This window comes from Furipterus horrens, unplaced genomic scaffold (genome assembly GCF_987537825.1).
Source record: "Furipterus horrens unplaced genomic scaffold, mFurHor1.1.pri manual_scaffold_11, whole genome shotgun sequence".
Classification (NCBI taxonomy): domain Eukaryota; kingdom Metazoa; phylum Chordata; class Mammalia; order Chiroptera; family Furipteridae; genus Furipterus; species Furipterus horrens.
The window spans coordinates 43,255,596-43,274,352 of record NW_028327181.1 but is presented as its reverse complement, the minus strand read 5'-3'; the positions used below and the strand labels follow the sequence as shown (position 1 = coordinate 43,274,352).

The 18,757-nt window shown below is 55.6% G+C and overlaps 1 protein-coding gene across 2 annotated transcripts; it reads left to right on the top strand.

Moving 5' to 3' along the window:
• The first annotated feature begins 859 nt into the window (after positions 1-859).
• Positions 860-17,528, top strand: TRPV2 (transient receptor potential cation channel subfamily V member 2). Of its 2 annotated transcripts, XM_090292933.1 has the most exons (16): positions 860-912; positions 1,222-1,295; positions 2,646-2,882; positions 4,957-5,090; positions 6,297-6,590; positions 7,205-7,503; positions 9,153-9,326; positions 9,699-9,854; positions 10,288-10,383; positions 11,107-11,177; positions 11,681-11,846; positions 13,604-13,670; positions 13,776-14,113; positions 14,951-15,078; positions 15,342-15,421; positions 17,433-17,528. In XM_090292933.1, the coding sequence occupies exons 3-16, from the start codon at positions 2,683-2,685 to the stop codon at positions 17,525-17,527; spliced, it is 2,298 nt and encodes a 765-aa protein (XP_090149059.1). In that variant the 5' UTR covers positions 860-912; positions 1,222-1,295; positions 2,646-2,682; the 3' UTR covers position 17,528. The 2 variants fall into 2 exon arrangements, with proteins under 2 accessions (XP_090149059.1, XP_090149060.1); XM_090292934.1 differs by lacking the exons at positions 860-912; positions 1,222-1,295 and adding an exon at positions 1,677-2,093.
• The last annotated feature ends 1,229 nt before the right edge of the window (positions 17,529-18,757 follow it).

The window sequence follows — 18,757 nt, the reverse complement described above, 5'->3', positions numbered from 1 at the left end:
TTACCGTAATTTAAATTCCAATCCACTGTGGCTAGTGACTACTTTTTTTTTTTTTTTTTCATTCTCACCCAAGGACACGCTTGAGATACGCTTATTGATTTTAGAGAAAGGGGAAGGGAGGGAGAGAAACTTTGATTGGTTGCCTGTCGTACAAATTGAACACATGACCTTTCCGTTCACAGGGACCATGCTTTCACCAGCGGAGCCACACGGCCAGGGCGGGTGACTACCATATCGTGGGCTGCAAAGGTCTAGAGTGTACCAGGGCTGCAATGAGAGACGAAGTTGGAGTGACGGAGATGGGCATCCAAATTGCACAGGGTTGTGGTGTGGAGTTTGCATTTCATTCTAAGCATCCAGGGAAACCACTGGTTTGGGGGGGTAGTTAAGCTGGGGAGTGAGGTGATCTGGTTTTCATTTTTGGAAGGTCACTCCAGTTGCTGTAAGGAGAACGGATTACGAGGGTGGGGCAGGAGCGAAGCACGGAGACCAGTCCGGAGGTGGCTCCAGGTGAGAGATGAAAGCCCCAAGGGCGCGCCCAGACCAGGGCAGTACATTCGGGGGCCCCTGTCCCTCCCTGCTGGCTGGTGCTGGAAGCGCCTTTAACTAGGGGAAGTCTGGAGTCTCGTCGGCCCTGGCTAGTGGCCTAGGGGGAGGCCCCAGAAGGTGGGGAAGTCCCCTCAAACTGTTGGGTAGCCGGGTGGGGTGCATTCCCAGGGACGTGTGCTGCGCTGAGCCTCTCCTCTCTGGTCCCTGGGGGCCATCCACATCAGCCTTCTGCCCAGTGCTGGATCCACCAGTTCCCAGACTGAGCCACACTGCTGTTAGAGGCGCGTGGAGAGCAAGGGGGGGGGGGGGGAGTTGTCAGTGCAGTGGGGCAAGAGTCCCCACCTGTGACAGCTCCCAGCCGAAGTAAGGCCCCAGCACCGAGCGCTGCCTCGGGTTGCCCCCACCCCCACCTGGGACCTCAGTGGCTAGGCAGTGGGGGTGGGGAGGCGGGGCGAGTCTCCACGAGGGCAGGGTGTGGCCAGTGGTCCAGACCGTCAGTCCCTGACGGCCAGCCTGCCCTGACCCGGGAGCTGAGCTCCGCTCCCCCGACGCGGGCTGGCCGGGCGGGCTGCGGGTGCGGACCCCGGCTGGAGCTCGGAGCAGGCAGGGCTGGTGCTGCGACTCGCGGCTCTCAGCGCTCGCCGCCCCACCCGGCTGCACTTCCTCCCGCAGCCCCGCGCCTCTGAGGCTGCACAATCGCGGAGCCAGCAGCCAGCAGCCGGCACGCCCTAGCTCAGCCGTGCGGGGTAAGTCGGGGGCAATTCGGGGCGTCGGAGGCGCCGGGACCCCAAGCCTGACAGCGAGTGATCGGGCGGCCTCCCCGAGAGGGCGCCTCGCTCCTTCCTTCCCGGCCAGGTGGGGCTCCCGCGGGCAGCGGGGGGGCCGAGGCTGTGCAGACAGCTGTTGCTGAGGTTTGGGAGCGGCGGGCTGTGGGGCAGCCAGGGAGGCAGAACAGAAGGGGGTGCGGTGGGACATAAGCCAGGCTCAATGGTGTCTGTCCCCAGAAGGACGCCCGGGGTGGGCAGGAAGATGGTGGGTCAAAACTGCATACTGAGGCCCTCGGCAGGTCCCAGCCCCCCTGCTCCTGTGGTGAAGTTCCCCGCCCCAGCTCCCCAGGGCCGTGCGCGCCTTGCCGCGGGCGGAGTGCGTCTCCCGCCTTGCCCTCTCCAGTGTCCATCCTCTTGCCATTCCCCTGCCCCTTCTGCTCCCTGCGGCCTCCCCGCCCATCTCTGACTCTCCTCTTCCTCCAGCCCACCCCTCCCCGCTGCGGCTTTTGCCTGCCGTGCAGCGGGGCCGTGGTTCCGTTCTCCCGGCTTGTGATGTGCTGTCAGCTGAGCTCCCAGAGCCCGGCGGGCGGAGGCGGGGCTGCCTGTCCCGGGGAGCTTGGGCAGCCATCACCGGGTCTCCCTCCCCACCCCGGGACCCCTAGAGACCCTACCGCACAGAGCGGCGGCAGTCAGTGCCTTCAGGGATGAGTCATACTGAAAATGCAGATGGGCCCCCAAAGATGTGAGAACCAAAGAAGAACGTCATGGTAGGGCGAAGTGGGTTTAGACCGGGCTCTGCCAACAGGTAGTGGCTTTGGGGGAGTCACTTCCCCTTTTCGAGCTTTGGTTGCCCTGGCTTGATAGACAGTGGTTTTCCAACGGTTTTCCCCAGAGTGCCCTTCTGTGGCAAGCGATTGTGTTGCCTGCCCCCACCGCACAGCTGCACTCTTACCTGCCACTGGGCAAAGTGTCCCGGAGAGGAGGGGCTGTGCTGCTGCTGTTACCCCGGACCAGGGGCTGTGGCCTCTCACGAAGTCCTGGTGGGAAAGTCAGGGACAATCATGGCTCATTCCTGTGGGACAGCGTCCCTTTTCCTACCCTGTCCCAGGACGCTGTGCCATCTTCAGGCCAGGACCTCCTGCCCTCTCCTCACCCTTGGCCTTCCTCCTTCCTGCACCCCCGTCCCCATTGGGCAGAGCTCCACACACACAGTGCATGGGCCCAACTGCACTCAGCTTCTCAACCCCTCTTTCTGCTGCACCAGCCAGACCTCCTTCCCTGCCTGGGGCCTGGAGGAAGGAGGGGCCTCTGACGCCTCTGTCTCCACAGGGGTTCCATTTGGACGGAGCAGCCTTCACCCCTCGGGATGGCCTCGCCCTCCAGCCCTCCTGCCTTCAGGCTGGAGACCTCCGATGGGGGCCAGGAAGATGGTACTGATGTGTACAGGGGAGAGCAGGGCAGTGGGCACGTGCCGCCCCCCATGGAGTCGCCATTCCAGCCTGAGGATAAGAACTGCCCCGTTCAGATCAGAGTGAACCTCAACTACAGAAAGGGAGCCGGTGCCAGGTGAGGCAGCAGATCGGAGTGCAGCCAGGGGCCCCTCACTCCCAGCACAGGCGTCCACTCTGTGCACCTTCCCCACAGCCTGCACAGTCCTCAGTCCGGCTCTGATAGGTAGCTCCTGGGCCCGGCAGGCTGCACTCTGCTCTGCTCTCTAGGGCTGCTCCTTCTTTATGCTTGGCCTTCCGCTTTCGGAGGTCATGCTCTTCTTCATGGGGGCATACTTTACCAGCTCCAAGTACTCACTGACCCATGCGCCCCCCAGTGTATGCCCTGGCCCCACCCTGTCATGGTCCCTGTGACAGATGGTAGCAGGATCCACACTCCAGTTCAAGGAGAGAGTCAAGGACATCTGCAGATGTCCCAGGAACTCCTGTATTCTGTTCCAAGACTGAACCTGTCAACTAGGGGATGCAGACACTGGGGACTGAGAGGACGGTAGGCTTCTGCTGGGAGCCATCTTCTTTGATTTCCCTGGATTTTTACCAACACAGATGGTGTGAACCCCCTCTTGCAGCCCCACAGGTGTGTGAGGTCTGACCTACAAGGTCTAACCAGGAAAATCCTCATGTTCCAGGCAGGACTCTACCAGGCAGGCCACTTACTCCCTCCTCATGCCTGGGATGTGGCCACCAGTCCTGGCCCCCCGGCCCAGAGCCTCCATACTGTTTGTGCTGGAGGCCCACAGTCAGGCTCAGACCACGGCAGGAGCGGGTGCGTACGAGGCTTTGGGGAGCTGGGCAGCCCACCAGACAAGCAGAATGGGCCCGTTGATGTACTTTGGTGTCTCAATCTGTGCCCTTATGGGGCTTCTGTACCCCAAACTGTGATGTCACCCTGAGAAAGAAAGTACTTTGTCCAAATAGACACTTCCTCTGGTTGGGGTCCCCATAGGGCTCCCTAGTCAGCTGCAGAGCCCCCTTGGTCATGCCATGGCCATGTAGCCTGGAGGGCACTTGGTGGTGGATCTGGCCAGGCCAGGCAACACTCAGCTTCCCTGTGTGGAGGAGGCAGGGTGTGGTCCTCTCGGTCATGTGGATATGGCTTAAAACCCAACTGCTCCCAGCACTCCTCCCTTCACTCAGCAGAGTGGCCAACCCTTAGTGGGTTGGCTCATTCTATCGGAGTTGGGAAGCTAGGATATGGGGGTCCCCAAAGTGTCAAATAGTCCCTGTTGTCTGTCTTTTCATATCTGCGGGTCATGGTGTCAGGAGCCCCAGGGGTGAGCTTGTCTCTATGAATAGTGACATGCCCAGGAAGGGGTGCTCCTTCCCCTTCCCTGTCACTAGACGCTGATAGAGTCTGAAGAATTGTAAGGCCTGTTCTGGGCCTTTCCCGGAAGTGTGGCTTCTCAGCAAAAGTCTGCTAAGCATCTGACACGTTTTGGCACTGAGCCCACGTGTCTCTAAGAGACCTCTGTCTGCCTGGCCTAGAGGCTCTCTGGGGTCACAGTTAGGGTCTGGAGTTAGGCAGGCCTGTTGGGAGCCCCGGGACTTAGAGGAAGTTACTTTATTTCCTTATTTGTCTAAAAGAGAAAGTAGTGATTCCTGATCCTGGGGCTGAAGAGAGGGTTAAAGGCGCAGATACTCCATTATTAGTTCAAAAATGGATTCTGAGAGGACGAGGGGCTTTTCTTGGTTCCTTTGTGGAGACCAGCAATGCATACGGCCCCTAACAATTTGTGGGCACCTCCTGTAGCCCTGTCTTGACCTGTTGCCCAGCTCAGGAGCCATGACAAGTTCCTATGCTGAAACCCAGCCTGGTGCAAGGTCACCAAGGCACCTACCTAGCAAATAAATGATCAGCCCCCGATGCTGCGAAACAGCTGTGATGCCTGAAGCCACACAGGTGCGGTGGACTGGTGCCCTGGACAGCGCCCCCCCCCCCCCCGAGGCTCTGAACCCATGGGGTCTCCTTGGTTTGCTCTGGGAGGCAGAGGCCCTTATGAAGACTCTGATGGGACTCCTGGATCTGTGGGGACAGTGCTCACGGGCTTCCTGAAAGGGCTCCCTGGGATGGGGAGCTTTCTGGGGGACCCATAGCTCCTATACAGCTCCAGTCACAAACCATATTCCTACAGCCAGCTGGACCCAAACCGCTTTGACCGTGACCGGCTATTCAGTGTCGTTGCCCGGGGTGTCCCCGAGGACCTAGCTGGACTACCAGAGTACCTGCGCCGTGTCAGCCGATACCTCACTGACTCAGAGTACACAGGTAGGCCTGCCCCTCGGCCAGAGCCTTGGTGTCCTGCCTGCTGTGCTGAGACTGTGCTGGCTGGGTGGGCCTTAACCATGGGCAGGAGACTAGGGGTGAGTGTTTTTTCTCTCTCTCTCTTTTTTTTAAGGGGTGTGTTCTTAGCAGCAGACCCTCCAGCTGGAATGGCTGGGGAGGGGGTGTGCTGCTGACAAAGCCAAGGGCTCCTGCTTGCCTCACTGTCAATGCTGTGCTTACCACTTCCAACCACCCACTGGCTCCGGCCCACCTCTGCCTCTCCCAGCCCCGTGGATGCTATGGGCATCCTCCATGCACTACCTCCCTCCCCTTCTTCCTTTCAGTACACATATCATACACTTCACCATCTTAGAGCATTCTTTGCCCCAAATATAAATATCTTTATTATTTGTGCTGATTATAAAAATAACTTGTACATTCTGGAAGATTCAAATAGTAATGAAATGTATAAAGCTGAGGGTAAAAGGTCTGTCATCCTGGAGCCCTGTTAATGATTTGGGATATATCTTTTCAAATTGTTTAAATGCATTAGGTATGTATTTACATAAATGGAGTAATGCCACATACACTGATTTGTAATGTGCTTCCCCTCCCCGCCACTCACTACATCTTGTAATGCTTTCTAGTTCAGTATATATACCTGTAACTCAGTAACTTTACAACTGCGGAGCCTTCCATTTCACACATTGACCATAATTTCACTAATTACTTTCTTATGGATGCTGTTTAGGTTGTTTGTAGTTTTTGGCCTCAATATATTGTGTGCCAGGCCCTCTGTGTACTAAGCATTTTGTATATAATTCCATTTATTCCTTACAATAACCCTGGAGCATTCCCATTTTACAGTGAAAAAAAACAAACAAAAACAACAACAACACAAAACTGAGCTGAAGGGAGGCCAAGTGACTTGACTGAGGAGACAGCGTCATTCGGCGGGGAGCCACTCAACAAACACTGCTCTGTGCTGCTGTACGGACAACTTAGCATGCATGACAAATTATGTCTTAGGAACTATTTCTAGGGCAGAAATGGTAGTCATTGAAGCCTTAATACCTGGATCATGGCTGTGCAATCTTCTTTATCCTCCCAAGGAGCATTTTGGAGCCTGGGCTCTCGTACAAGCTGGCAGGCAGCCCAGCTGCTCCAGGCCTGAGCAACCCTGTGCCCCTCCCCTCCCCCCTCCCACAGAGGGCTCCACGGGGAAGACGTGCCTGATGAAGGCTGTGCTGAACCTGAGGGACGGAGCCAACGCCTGCATCCTGCCACTGTTGCAGATTGACCGGGACTCGGGCAACCCCACGCCCCTGGTCAGCGCCCAGTGCACAGATGAGTACTACCGAGGCCACAGCGCGCTGCACGTGGCCATTGAGAAGAGGAGCCTGCAGTGTGTGAAGCTGCTGGTGGAGAACGGCGCCGATGTGCACGCCCGGGCCTGCGGCCACTTCTTCCAGAAGAGAAGCCGAGGGACTTGTTTCTATTTTGGTGAGGAGACTCTCTTGATTAAATTGAGGCACAGAGGGCACGATGGGGTGTCACACGGCTAATGGGTGGTAGAGCTGGCCCTTTAAACCTGTTCTGTCTGACTCTGAGGCCCATGCTTCTACCTCTGGTTGCCTGCAGAAGCAGTTTGTCTTAAGAGATGTTTACCCTTGTCTGGCCAAGGGGGCTCGCCGCATACCCAAGGCTGGGCCAGGGCTGGGGAGTGGCTGCTGGAACTGGCGTGTGGCCGGAGCCCCCCGGGCAGAGCCTGGCTGACGGGTGTCGGTGTCAGGCAGCAGTGCTCCCGGGCTCTGCCGAAGAGGAGAAAGAGGCAGGCAGAGGGGCCCGGGACCTGGGCCCTGTTCTGCTCCCTTAGGTGGTAAAAAGATTGGTTCCCCCGTCCTTGTGTCGGAACCAACACAGCTGCCTTTACCCACACTCATAGGAGAAGGCACAGTCACCCTAAATGGGGCCTGGGACCCCAAGGCAGTGCTCCATCCTTTCCCACGGGCGCCTGACCTACTGTGAGGAGGCCTGGCCTTCTGTCCAAGGAACGTGAGGAGCAGGCAGGTGAAAGCTGGGAGGCCTGAGGCCCAAGCTGTCCCCTTGGCCCCCAGGTGAACTGCCCCTCTCTCTGGCGGCGTGCACCAAGCAATGGGATGTGGTCACCTACCTGCTGGAGAACCCACACCAGCCTGCCAGCCTGCAGGCTGCCGACTCACTGGGGAACACGGTCCTGCACGCACTGGTGATGATTGCAGACAACTCAGCCGAGAACAGCGCCCTGGTGATCCGCATGTACGACAGGCTCCTCCAAGCCGGAGCCCGCCTCTGCCCCACCGTTCAGCTGGAGGACATCCCCAACCTGCAGGGCCTCACACCCCTGAAGCTGGCTGCAAAGGAGGGCAAGATGGAGGTGAGCGGCTGGCCCTGTCCCTTCCTGACCTGTCCAGGAAGCAGCAGAACTCCCCCTGAGATTTCTGCAGAAGGAGCCTGGGGTGGGGTCTAGATCAGTGGGCTCCCACTTTTCAGTTGAACACTCCTATTAGTAAGAACTTTTTCTGATATGTGTGTTTATTGGTAAACTGTATCCGAACTATTGAACTAATACAGTACATTATAAAACACAGGGAACTTTTCCATTTTATTTTTATTTTTTATTGAATTTATTGGGGTGACATTAGTCAATAAAATTATATAACTTTCAATAAAACACAGGTTTTTTTTTTTTTTTGAAAGTCATTTGGGTTCCTTGATTAGGAGACAATCTTTTTTTATATTTTAAACCTTTAAAAAAGTTATTTATTGATTTTAGAGAGCAAGGGAGGGGGAGAGAGAGAGAAACAGACAGACAGACATTAATTTGTTATTCCATTTATTTATGCATTTGTTGTCTTGTATGTGACCTGACCAGGGATTGAACCCCACAGTCTTGGTGGGCTGGGACACTCTAACCAACTGAGGTACTGGCCAGGGCAGCAGACGATCCTTCCAATATCCTTGCCTATTCTGCTATTAGACTTGCTATTAGGTTTTCTTCATCTTGATTAGTATGTGTCCTCTATACTGACCATAGTAGCATTTTGTTTACTCTAACAGTTGCAAAATTATCTCACAATTTGACATTAAAAAAGTTTATGGTGTTTTCTGCCATACAGAATTGTTGTATTTTTATCTTTGCAAGTGGTAGTTATCCTTTCCTTTAGAGTTTTGCTATTAACCCTTCCGCAAGGTTATGTATCTATAACTGTGTGTGTGTGTGTGTGTGTGTGTGTGTGTATTCTATATCCATATTTTCTTCCAGACTTTTGCAGTTTCATTTTTAGTGCCTAAAACTTTGAAGTCCTTTTGGTATAAAGAGTGAACGCAATCCAGCTCTACCTTTTCCTAAATGGCTTACCAGCTGTCTTATCCTTATAGTGAGGGCCATGCAGCTTACAAAGCCCCGAGAGAAGCTTAGCACACAGGCATTTTTAAAGGCTAAAGTGAACATAAATAGAAGTTTTGCTATTTTATTCCTGCCTGCCGAGGCTCCCGGGGTATGGGAACCTCCCTTGTTGTCTGAGGCAGAGCTGTGCAGCCACACTGTGCCCTATAGCAGCTGCTCCCAGTCTGGCCCTTTCTTTCCTCCATTTCTCATTTGTGAAACCAAATTACTTTTCCACCTGTTCAGATTAGTGACTGTTTCTGCTGTTGAAAGCTCTGGACTCTGACCAGCGAAGGGTACATATGAGTGTAGCTGATAGCTTCTGATCTGGACTGAGGGGTCCCTTTACCACGTGAGGAGTTCATGAAAGAGGCCAAGGGCAAGCATGGGGAAGGAAGAACCAGGCTGGCTGGCAGGCTGGGCACATGTAGGTGGGTGGGAATGTACACTGACCAAGCACGTACAGATGTATGTAAGAGTTTCTAGGCACAAGGAGCTGCGTGTACAGGGTGTGCGCATCTGTCTATCGCAGTTCTGCAGATAGCGGGCAGCTCTCCAGGATACTGAGTATTTCCCAGATTTCTGGTCAGTGCTGGGAGGTGGCCAAGCAGGCCAAGCTCACGTGACTCGCCCTGCAGATTTTCAGACACATCCTGCAGCGGGAGTTCCCGGGACCATGCCAGTCCCTTTCCCGAAAGTTCACTGAGTGGTGTTACGGGCCCGTCCGGGTGTCACTGTATGACATGGCCTCTGTGGACAGCTGGGAGGAGAACTCAGTGCTGGAGATCATCGCCTTTCATTGCAGGAGCCCGGTGAGCACATGGGGCCTGGTGGAGCATTTCCTGCAGGTCCACACCTCGGGCTGTCTGCTGGACCTCACCTACCCTATTCTTGTCTATCCAGTGGGGGTGCGGCCACATGTCCTGACCCCGCCATGGGGCCCGCGCTATTTCCCCCTCCAGTCCCAGCCAACTCAACTCGGGGATCATACCAGGGTCCTGGTGACTACCGCAGAGGGCCTCACTCCCCGGCTGTGAGGGTAGGGGCAGGCAGGTGGGGAGGTGTCACTCGGGGCTCCCCATCCTCTCCCCTCCATTCCCTCAGCCCTTGCATTGAGCCCGACATCAGTGGGTCCCCTGCATGTGCCTGCTGAATGTACCATGACTCTCACATTCGCACCCCAGAACCGACACCGAATGGTGGTTTTGGAGCCGCTGAACGAACTGCTGCAGATGAAGTGGGACCTGCTCATCCCCAGGTTCTTCTTCAACTTCCTGTGTTACCTGGTCTACATGCTCACCTTCACCGCCGTTGTCTACCACCAGCCTGCCCTGGAGGAGGCAAGGCGGGGCGGGGTTGGGGGGCATGTCCCAGCACTGCAGGCATAACAACAGTTACAGTTAATGCTCAATGCCAAGAAAAATAAAAGAGAACAGACAAAATACTTAGCGCACACCACATGTGAGCAGGTGTTCCAAGTGATCAGCCGGTATTATTTAATTCAGTCCCACAACAGCCCTCTGAGATGATGGGCTGTTACTCCCAGTACACAGCTGGGACAGGTTAGGTCACTTGTCCAGGCCACAGAGGCTGTACGTGGTGGAGATGGGATCAGAGCCCACTCCCATGCTCACAACTGCTACACACGATAGACTAGATTCCGGGGGTCCTGCCGCGGAGTGCATGTTGCCTCTGCTGCGCCAGAGCGAGGGGCTTTCAGAGGGTCGGACATTGGGAAGGGACCCTCGGTCCTACTTGCACATCTCTTTACAGGCCGTCCTCCCCATGAAAGTGACAGCTGGAAACTCCATGCTGCTACTGGGCCACATCCTGATCCTGCTTGGGGGCTTCTACATCCTCGTGAGCCAGGTGAGGGCTCTGCCCATTCCCCCTGCTCCATGTGGCTCCCAGCAAACCTGGGACCTTGCTACAGGAGCCTTTGAGTGGGCTATGGGAAACCGATAGCTGATCCCACACTGACCTGCCTCTGAGGCTGGGTACCCTCCTCCTTACTATGCTTTCTGGGGTGTGCATGGGGCAGGAAATGGCTCCCATGATTCCTTGGCAGTGCTGGCCCTGCTCCCAGGGAATAGAGCTGGAAGCCTCTGCCCCCAGGCCCTGAGGCTGGAGCATCCCTCACTTGGGGAGCACAGAAAGGTGGGGGCAGAGGAGACTCAGCCCACTCCCCCAGCAGGGCCTCTTCAGTTGAAAATGCTGCAAGCTTGCAGGACACAGGCTGGGCCATGGCACGGAGACTCTCTCAGAGGGGCCAGAACCTGGGCACCTGATCCAGGTTGGCTGGAGCACAGGGTGGCCCCTGGGGGGCAGGGAGAGAGGGAAAGCAGCCCAAGCCTTACCACGTGTGGTGCCTGAGTTCTTCACCTGGACCCAGAGGGAGCCAGGAGGCTCTGACGCTGCCTCTGTGTCTGTGCGTGGCTGCGCTTTTCGCTTTTTGGAAACGGGGACCTAACCTTTCTCAGCTGTCAGCAAAGCTCAAGCGGGCTCCCACACAGCCAGGAGGCAGGGAGCAGCTGGGAGGCCCGGCCCAGGGGCTGAGCCCGTGTCACGCCCCGCCCTTCTCCCTCCCCGCAGCTGTGGTACTTCTGGAGGCGCCGGCTGTTCATCTGGATCTCGTTCATGGACAGCTACTTTGAAATCCTCTTGTACGTGGGGCTCACTCCTCTTGTCTCAGGCCTGGGAGAGGTGGTTGTAGCACAGGGCACCAAGTGGACTTCAGAGGGGAGGCCCCAGGGCCGGGGAGCTCCAGGGAGATGGGACCCGAGGGTAGGCCGGACTCATGAGTCCAGCTGTCCAGCTGGGGCTCTCTATGCTCCCATCCTTGTAGATCGTTTCCTAAGCTCTCACTATGACCAGTGGAGCCTCAGACCTTTGTGTGTCTTATCTTACTGAACCTTCACAAATGCTCTATGAGTCAGGTGTGATTACTGTTACCCCACTTTCCAGGGGAGGGAACTGAGGCCCACAGCAGTTAAATAGCTTGCCTGGGGCGGAGGTCAGGCCTGATCAGGTCTAGCCCCAGATAGGGGGGAACTTCTCACCATCTCCCTGCAGTGGGGGAGACAGTGGTGATCAGCACTGGCCAGTGGGGGCTAACGGGGCTTTGCCAGGTGGCCTGCAGGCTGACCCGGGCCCCGCCCCCCTGCAGCCTGGTCCACGCCCTGCTCACAGTACTGGCTCAGGTGCTGTGTTTCCTGGCCATTGAGTGGTACCTGCCTCTGCTGGTGTCCTCGCTGGTGCTGGGCTGGCTGAACCTGCTTTACTATACACGCGGCTTCCAGCACACGGGCATCTACAGCGTCATGATCCAGAAGGTGAGAGGCAGGGGTGGCCCCGCTGCAACCAGACTGGGCAGGCTGGACTCCCCACTCCAGCGGGGCTCCTTTTGACTTCAGTAGCCAGGTGACTTCTTCCACAGCCAGCCTGGGCAGAGGAGTACATGAGTATGTGCATCACATACCTGGACACTCGCTGAAGGCAAGCAGGAGTATGGGTGTGCAAATACCTGTTCTCAGTGGTCCGCACTCTGCATGTGCAAGCAAATATCTGCACGCATCCTTGCACACTGAAGGAGCAGAGACTGTTTACACTTATGTGTCTGAGCCCTGGCACATCTGGGCATATGGATGTGTCTGCATTTGTTTAGTTGCTCGGCAAATGTTTAGGAAGTACATACTATGGGCCAGGCCTTACTCTGAGTGTTGGGAATATGCTATTTTGTTCACTAACGAAGTAGACAAGTCCTTGCTCTTTTGAAGCACACATTCTAGTACGGGGCAGGAAAACACCAAGGAAACAAATGAGGACATTACAGACTGTCTGCTGCAGAATGACCAGGGCAGAGGGTACTTTAGAGTGTGGTCTGGAAGGCCTCTCAGAGGAGGTGATGATTGAGACCTGAGAGAATGATTCAGCATGGACTCAAGAAAGAAGCATTCGAGACAAAGAGGACAGCAGAGAAAAAGGCCCAGGGTCAGAACAGGTTGGGTGTTTGAGAGATTGAGGAGGATGGGGGGGGGGGGTGAAGGTGGGGAAGTGGGGGCGTAGCTATAGGGAGGGATCTGGAAGCCCAGGAGGGTTTAAAACTTTTTAAAAAACTTTTATGTAAAATATATATAACAAAATATACCATCTTAACCATTCTATTAAAAAAATTTTTTTTTTATTTTTAGAGAGAGGTGAAGGGAGTGAGAAGGAGAGGGAGAGAAACATCAATGTGTAGTTGCCTCTTGTGTGCCCAAACCAGGGACCAGACACGTGCCTTCACTGGGAATTGAACCAGCGACCCTTTGGTTTGCAGGCCGGTGCTCAGTCCACTGAGCCACACCAGACAGGGCTTAACTATTTTAAGTGTACAATTCAGTGGCATTAAGCACATTCACAGTGTTGTGCAAACATCACCACCATCATCTCCAGACCTCTCATTATCCCAAATTGAAACCCTGTCCCCACTGAACACTGACTCCCCACCCCCAGCCCCTGGCAGCCCCCCTTCTAATTCCCATCTCTGTGAATTGGATTATTCTGGGTACCTCATATAAATGGAATCATACAGTATTTGTACTGGCTTATTTCACTTAGCATAATGTTCTCAAGATTCATTCATGCCGTAACATGTGTCAGAATTTCCTTCCTTTTTAAGGCTAAATAATATTCCATTTTATGGATATACCACATTTTGTTTATCCCTTCATCCATCAATGGACACGGGTGGTTTCCACCCTTCGGTATTGTAAATAATGCTGCTATGAGCACGGGTGTACAAATATCTATTTGAGTTCCTGCTTCCAATTCTTCTGGGTATATACCCAGATATGGAATTGCTGGGTCATATGGTAACTCTTATGTTTAATTTTTGACCCTGGAGGGTTTAAAGCAGGAAAAGTATGTGATGTGATGTAGATTTTTAAGACTCATTGGCTCAGTATAACTGCACAGGGCCGTGTGTGTGTGTGTGTGTGTGTGTGTGTGGTGTGTACATAAGAACCCATGTTCAGGGCCTGGGCAGGGGTCTGGGGTCATGTCTGATGGCTCAGCCACCCAACCCAGCTCCTGGGTGCATGTATTCTAGGTTATTCTGCGGGACCTGCTCCGTTTCCTTTTGGTCTACTTGGTCTTCCTTTTCGGCTTCGCTGTAGGTAAAGGCTCCCCTCTGGCCCCTTCCCATCTCTTGCCTGCCCTGCAAACCCTCAAATCTGCCCACTGGTCTCTTGGGCTGAGGACCCCCTTCTACCCTCTTACAGCCCTGGTGAGCCTGAGCCGGGAGGCCTGGGGCCCCGGGGTCCCCACAAGCTCAAATGCCACGGGGAAAGTGGGGCCTGAGGCAGGGCAGGAGGACGAGGAGGACAGCGTGGCCCCATACAGCGGCGTCCTGGATGCCTCCCTGGAGCTCTTCAAGTTCACCATCGGCATGGGCGAGCTGGCCTTCCAGGAGAAGCTGCGCTTCCGCGGAGTCGTGCTGCTGCTGCTGCTGGCCTACGTGCTGCTCACCTACGTCCTGCTGCTCAACATGCTCATCGCCCTCATGAGCGAGACTGTTAACAGCGTCGCCACTGACAGCTGGAGCATCTGGAAGCTGCAGGTGCCCTTCCCACTCCCCAAGTTCTGCGCCCAGTGAGGAACAGGAGGATCCAGCTGAGCTGGTCCCCCAGAGCGGATCCAGGGCCCTGGGTTGCTGTGAAAATTGAATAAGCTCATACATCTAAAGCCCTTAAAACAGTGCCTGGCACACAGTAGGTGCTCAGTGTTAGTTATTACCATGATTATTATTAAGTATTTCTTGAGTGCCTACTATGGGGCTAGACACAGTTTTAGGTTCCAAACACGTAGCACAGAACAAGACAGAGTGCCCTCACGCAGCTCCCATTCTGTGTTCAGTGTGCGAGGCTGGCAGGCTGTGCGATCTCGGGGCTGGCTCAGCTTGGACGAGTTGGTGGACTAGAGATCCCTGAAGCTGGGGGCTGGTACGACATCCACCTACAGTGGAGGAAGCAAAAGCTGCTTCTTGACCTGGGCAGGGCTGGGTGTAGGTCCGGGCAGTTTGTGAACGGAAAGCCTTGCCCAGGAGGCTGGACTGTTACCAATTCACTGTTGACCTCGGGTAAGCCCGTGTCTTCTCTGAGACTCCATGTCCAGGTGCAAATGAACTTCTGCACCTGGTGGTGTGAAATTCTGGGACCTATAATGATACAACAGCAAGTAATGGTTGAGTACTCTCTACATGGCGACCACCCCAAACGACAGGCTTCATTATCCTCAGTCTGTAAGTGAGGAGACTGCGGGGTTGAGCGCCTAACACCACACAGGCGATCAAACACGAGCCGGATCCCAATCTGCTTGCTTAGCGGACTTGGGGTTATAGTGTCAAGTGCATGGTGCATGTCCTGGCTGTTCTGACTCATGTGTCCTTTATCCCCAGAAAGCCATCTCTGTCCTGGAGATGGAGAATGGCTACTGGTGGTGCAGGAGGAAGAAGCAGCGGGCAGGTGTGAAGCTGACAGTTGGCACCAGGCCCGACGGCAGCCCTGATGCACGTTGGTGCTTCAGGTGAGAGGGGCCAGGAAGGACAGCCAGTGGAGGCCAGCATTCCTCCTCTGAAAGCCAGGGGACTGCTGCAAGGGTGGGGCACAGGGGAATGGTGGGTGGTCCAGTGTGCTGTGGAGAAGGGCAGAGAACCTCATCCTCCTTGCAGTCCCTTTGTCCCCCAGAATGTCTGCTCAGCCCACCCACTCGGGCCAGGGCACCCCTCTGGGGCCAGGCAGACTGCACTGTTGGCCTCCGGCCCCTCAGAGCTGCTCTGTTGCCCTTAGGGTGGAGGAAGTGAACTGGGATGCCTGGGAGCAGACGCTGCCTACGCTGTATGAGGAGCCTTCAGGGGCAGGCATCCCTCGTGAGTAGCCGTGTAGAGAGACAGAGCATGTGTTCTCGTGTGTGTTCATGTGTACATGTGTGTCTGCTTACCCACACAGCCATGGCAGGTCTGAGGCAGGGCCTCTGCTGTGGCCACTCCCCAGCTACACTCATTTAAAGAAATTGCCCCCCTTGAAGTGGCGCTGCCCTCCTCCCCATTCCAGGTGGCCTAGGAAAACCTCTGAGCCGGCCCAGCCTTCACCCTGTCCTCACTGCTGCCTCTCCATCTCCACCCCCCGCTGCTGGCAGGTTCTGATCCACTGCACCCTGTGCCCATTCAAGTGCCAGGCCTAGGCTGAGCCTGAAGACCAATCAGGGGGAGACGTTAGGGAGGGCGCCCTACCCAGCCCAGAGCTTAGGTGGCACTTCTCTGAGCCCCTGCCAGCTCTGTCCTGGTCAGCCTTGCTGACCCGAGTCCCCGAGCTTTCCCCACTACACAACCCCCAGCCTCTTCCCGCCTCCAGCCCCCCTACCTTGGAGGGGAAGCCACTGCCTGTGCCTTTCCCGCCCCTCAGGGCTTGCATCCTCCCTGTCCCAGGGTGGCGGAGCAGGCCTGTCCGCACCCGGTGGCTTCCCACCAAGAGTGACTCCTTCCTGCCACCCAGAGGCTTGTTCCAAGAATTGGTTCTCTCCACAGCATACCCTTTCTGGAACCTTCAATAACTCCTACCTCGTCTTCCGTTAGCTCTCCTCCTCTCCTTTCTCATTCTCTCAAACAGACTCTGCTTGCTGTGCCTCTGGCCCCAACCCCTTCCACAACAGCCTCCTGCATCGCCTGTGACGCCCGTGGGGGGCTCCTCTGGCCTGCTCCAAAGCCTCCTGGTTTCCCAAGGTCCCGGGTCCCCGACCAAGGTCCTCACAAACCGTAGTTTTCCTGCCCACCCTCTCTTTGTCCTTAATTCCGAGTCCTGCTCACCACCCCCATCACTTCACTGCCGAGATTCTGAAAGTCAACTTGCTCCTCCTTCCACACCCCAATTCCACACCCTACTGCCTGCAGGGGCCTCCAACTGACACCCCCACAGGAACAGCCTCAGGGCTGCCCTACCAGGTAACACGCAACTCCACCCCCCTCCTCACCCAGGCGGGAGGCCTTGAGGCCTACTTGCTCCCCCAAACCCCCATCTGCGCTGAGTGTCCTCGGGATCCCACCAGCAGCCCCTTGTCCCTCCCATTTGTCCCGCTTCTGCAGCACCGCAGGGCTGCTCAGCCTGCACCCCGACCTCCAGGCAAGCCTTCCTGCTGCAGTTCCTCTGTGTGAACAAAACTACCCAGGCGAGCCCTGGCTGCTGTGGCTCAGTGGATTGAGCATCGGCCTGTGAGCCAAGTGTCGCTGGTTCGATTCCCAGTCAGGGCACATGACTAGGATGCACGTCAGGTCCTCAGTTGGGGGCGTGAGTGAGAGGCAACCACACAATGATGTTTCTCTCCCTTTCTCCTTTCCCCTCTCTCAATAAATAAATAAATAATTAATTTAAAAAAAAAAAAACAAACAAAAAAAAACTACCCAGGCGCACACGGCACAGGCCTCCTGACGCCTGGAGGGCTCACCCCCGCCACAGCACGGAGATCAAAGTGCTCCTTGTTCTTTGCCATCTGCCGAAAGTGCCCTTCCTGCTCCTCTGGGTGTCCAAACCTGCTGCCTCCCTATGCTTTGGGTCCCTTCTCTCCTGTGAGCTCCCTGAGCACCTAATTCACTTCCCTCCGGCTCTTCAGCACGTTTCAGGTGTTTTCATTTCTAGTGCAAAAGCCTGTCACCTCCAGACACTTTAAGCTCCGGGGAGGAGGCCCTCCACTGGCACCGGGCAGGGGTTCAGGAAATGCTTGTGGAGGGAGGCAGGGAGAGGGCTTGCTGGGGACTTCAGGGTCCCCTGATGTCCACAGGGCATGATGTGGCTTCATGGTTGTGGCCTCCTCCTGTTCTCCTAGTGCCTGCCTCCTGGGCACATAGCCCTGGGGTCAAGTCATAGTGCCTTTTCTCTCATCTACAGACACCATGAAGAACCCGGCCCTGGCCTCCCAACCCCGGGAGGACAGTGCCTTGGAGGAGGACCACCTTCCCCTCCAGGTCCTGAAGTCCAGCTGATGGCGCGGACGCAGCAAAAGGCCAGCAGGACAGAGCCAGGAAATCTTTCCAGCCCTAGCTGCTGGCTCTGGGGCCCTAAGGAACTTTGGTCGCAAATACAAATAAATATTTTCTCATGACTAACTCTCCTGGAAACATTTGAGCAAAGATTCTGGGCCCATAGGCTGATTGACATCTCCATCACTGTGAGCACAAGCCTGTGTCTGGGGCTGGGCGGCTCCCGCCCTCACCTCGCACAAGTGGCCCTTACCTGGCCCAGGCGGCCCTCGCCAGTGGAGTGCAGGGAGCTGGCCAAGGTGCCATGCTCGCTATCATGGCAGACGTGTGGTGGTGGACATGGGCAAGCGCAGCCAACTCTCCTCTCTCTCCCACAGCCTCCAGACACCCCTTAAAGCCACCTCCAAGGTGCCTCTTCAAAGCCTTTGAGCAGTTCAGCTTAGTTTAGACTCTGGATTATTGCTTTCTGTCCCCACTGGGTTTCCTACTCAGTACACCCCTGCAAGCCGTTCTCTGCAGAGGAGCCAGAAGGGACTTTCTGACACAAGAGAAACATGATACCTCTGTGCTCCGAAGCCTTGAGAGGCTGTCCAGTACGCACATGATGCACTAGATGGTATCCCCAGCCCTCGGCGGTTTTGCCCAAGCATTTCCAGACACCTCTTCTCCCATACCCCTGCTGCCCACCCCCCCCCACACACACCGCTTTCACTAAATTCTTCACACAGGCCGATGGGTCTCACGCCTGTCTCATCCCTTGACTTGGCTCTTACCCCCTCCCTCCAATAAGACACTACACTTATTCTAAGACCAGCTCAAGAATTGTCTCCTTATAGCTTTTCCAATTTACTTCAGTCAAAATGAATTGCTCTCCCTTGGGGTCATGTGTTTTTATACTGTGTACGCACAATTGCATGTTTTCTAAGTGGGAAAGACCTGAGCATGTTCATATATGCTCAAAGGAAAGCACTCACAGAGAGGCAGAGTCTCCACTGCTGTTGAGATAGGGGTGGGACAGGATAGCAAGAAGCTAGGAAAATTCCTTGGCAAGTGGGATTAGGAACCTGAGAGAGACAGCTGAACACAGTGGCTGAGGAATTTACAGCCAGGTGCAGACAGTCACCAGGTGGAAGGCCTGGAAGGGGCAGAACTGGGGAAACAAGGGCCTGGCCCCAGGGTAACCTCTCTCCCCGGGCCTTTCCTCCCTGGAGACAACATCTGGGCCTCAGTTGT

Coding starts and splice junctions, on each gene's coding strand:
- TRPV2 (XM_090292933.1), top strand. CDS start 2,683: ATGGCCTCGCCCTCCAGCCCTCCTGCCTTCAGGCTGGAGACCTCCGAT. Junction 9,327..9,698: donor CCTTTCATTGCAGGAGCCCG/GTGAGCACATGG, acceptor TTCGCACCCCAG/AACCGACACCGAATGGTGGT. Junction 9,855..10,287: donor ACCAGCCTGCCCTGGAGGAG/GCAAGGCGGGGC, acceptor ATCTCTTTACAG/GCCGTCCTCCCCATGAAAGT.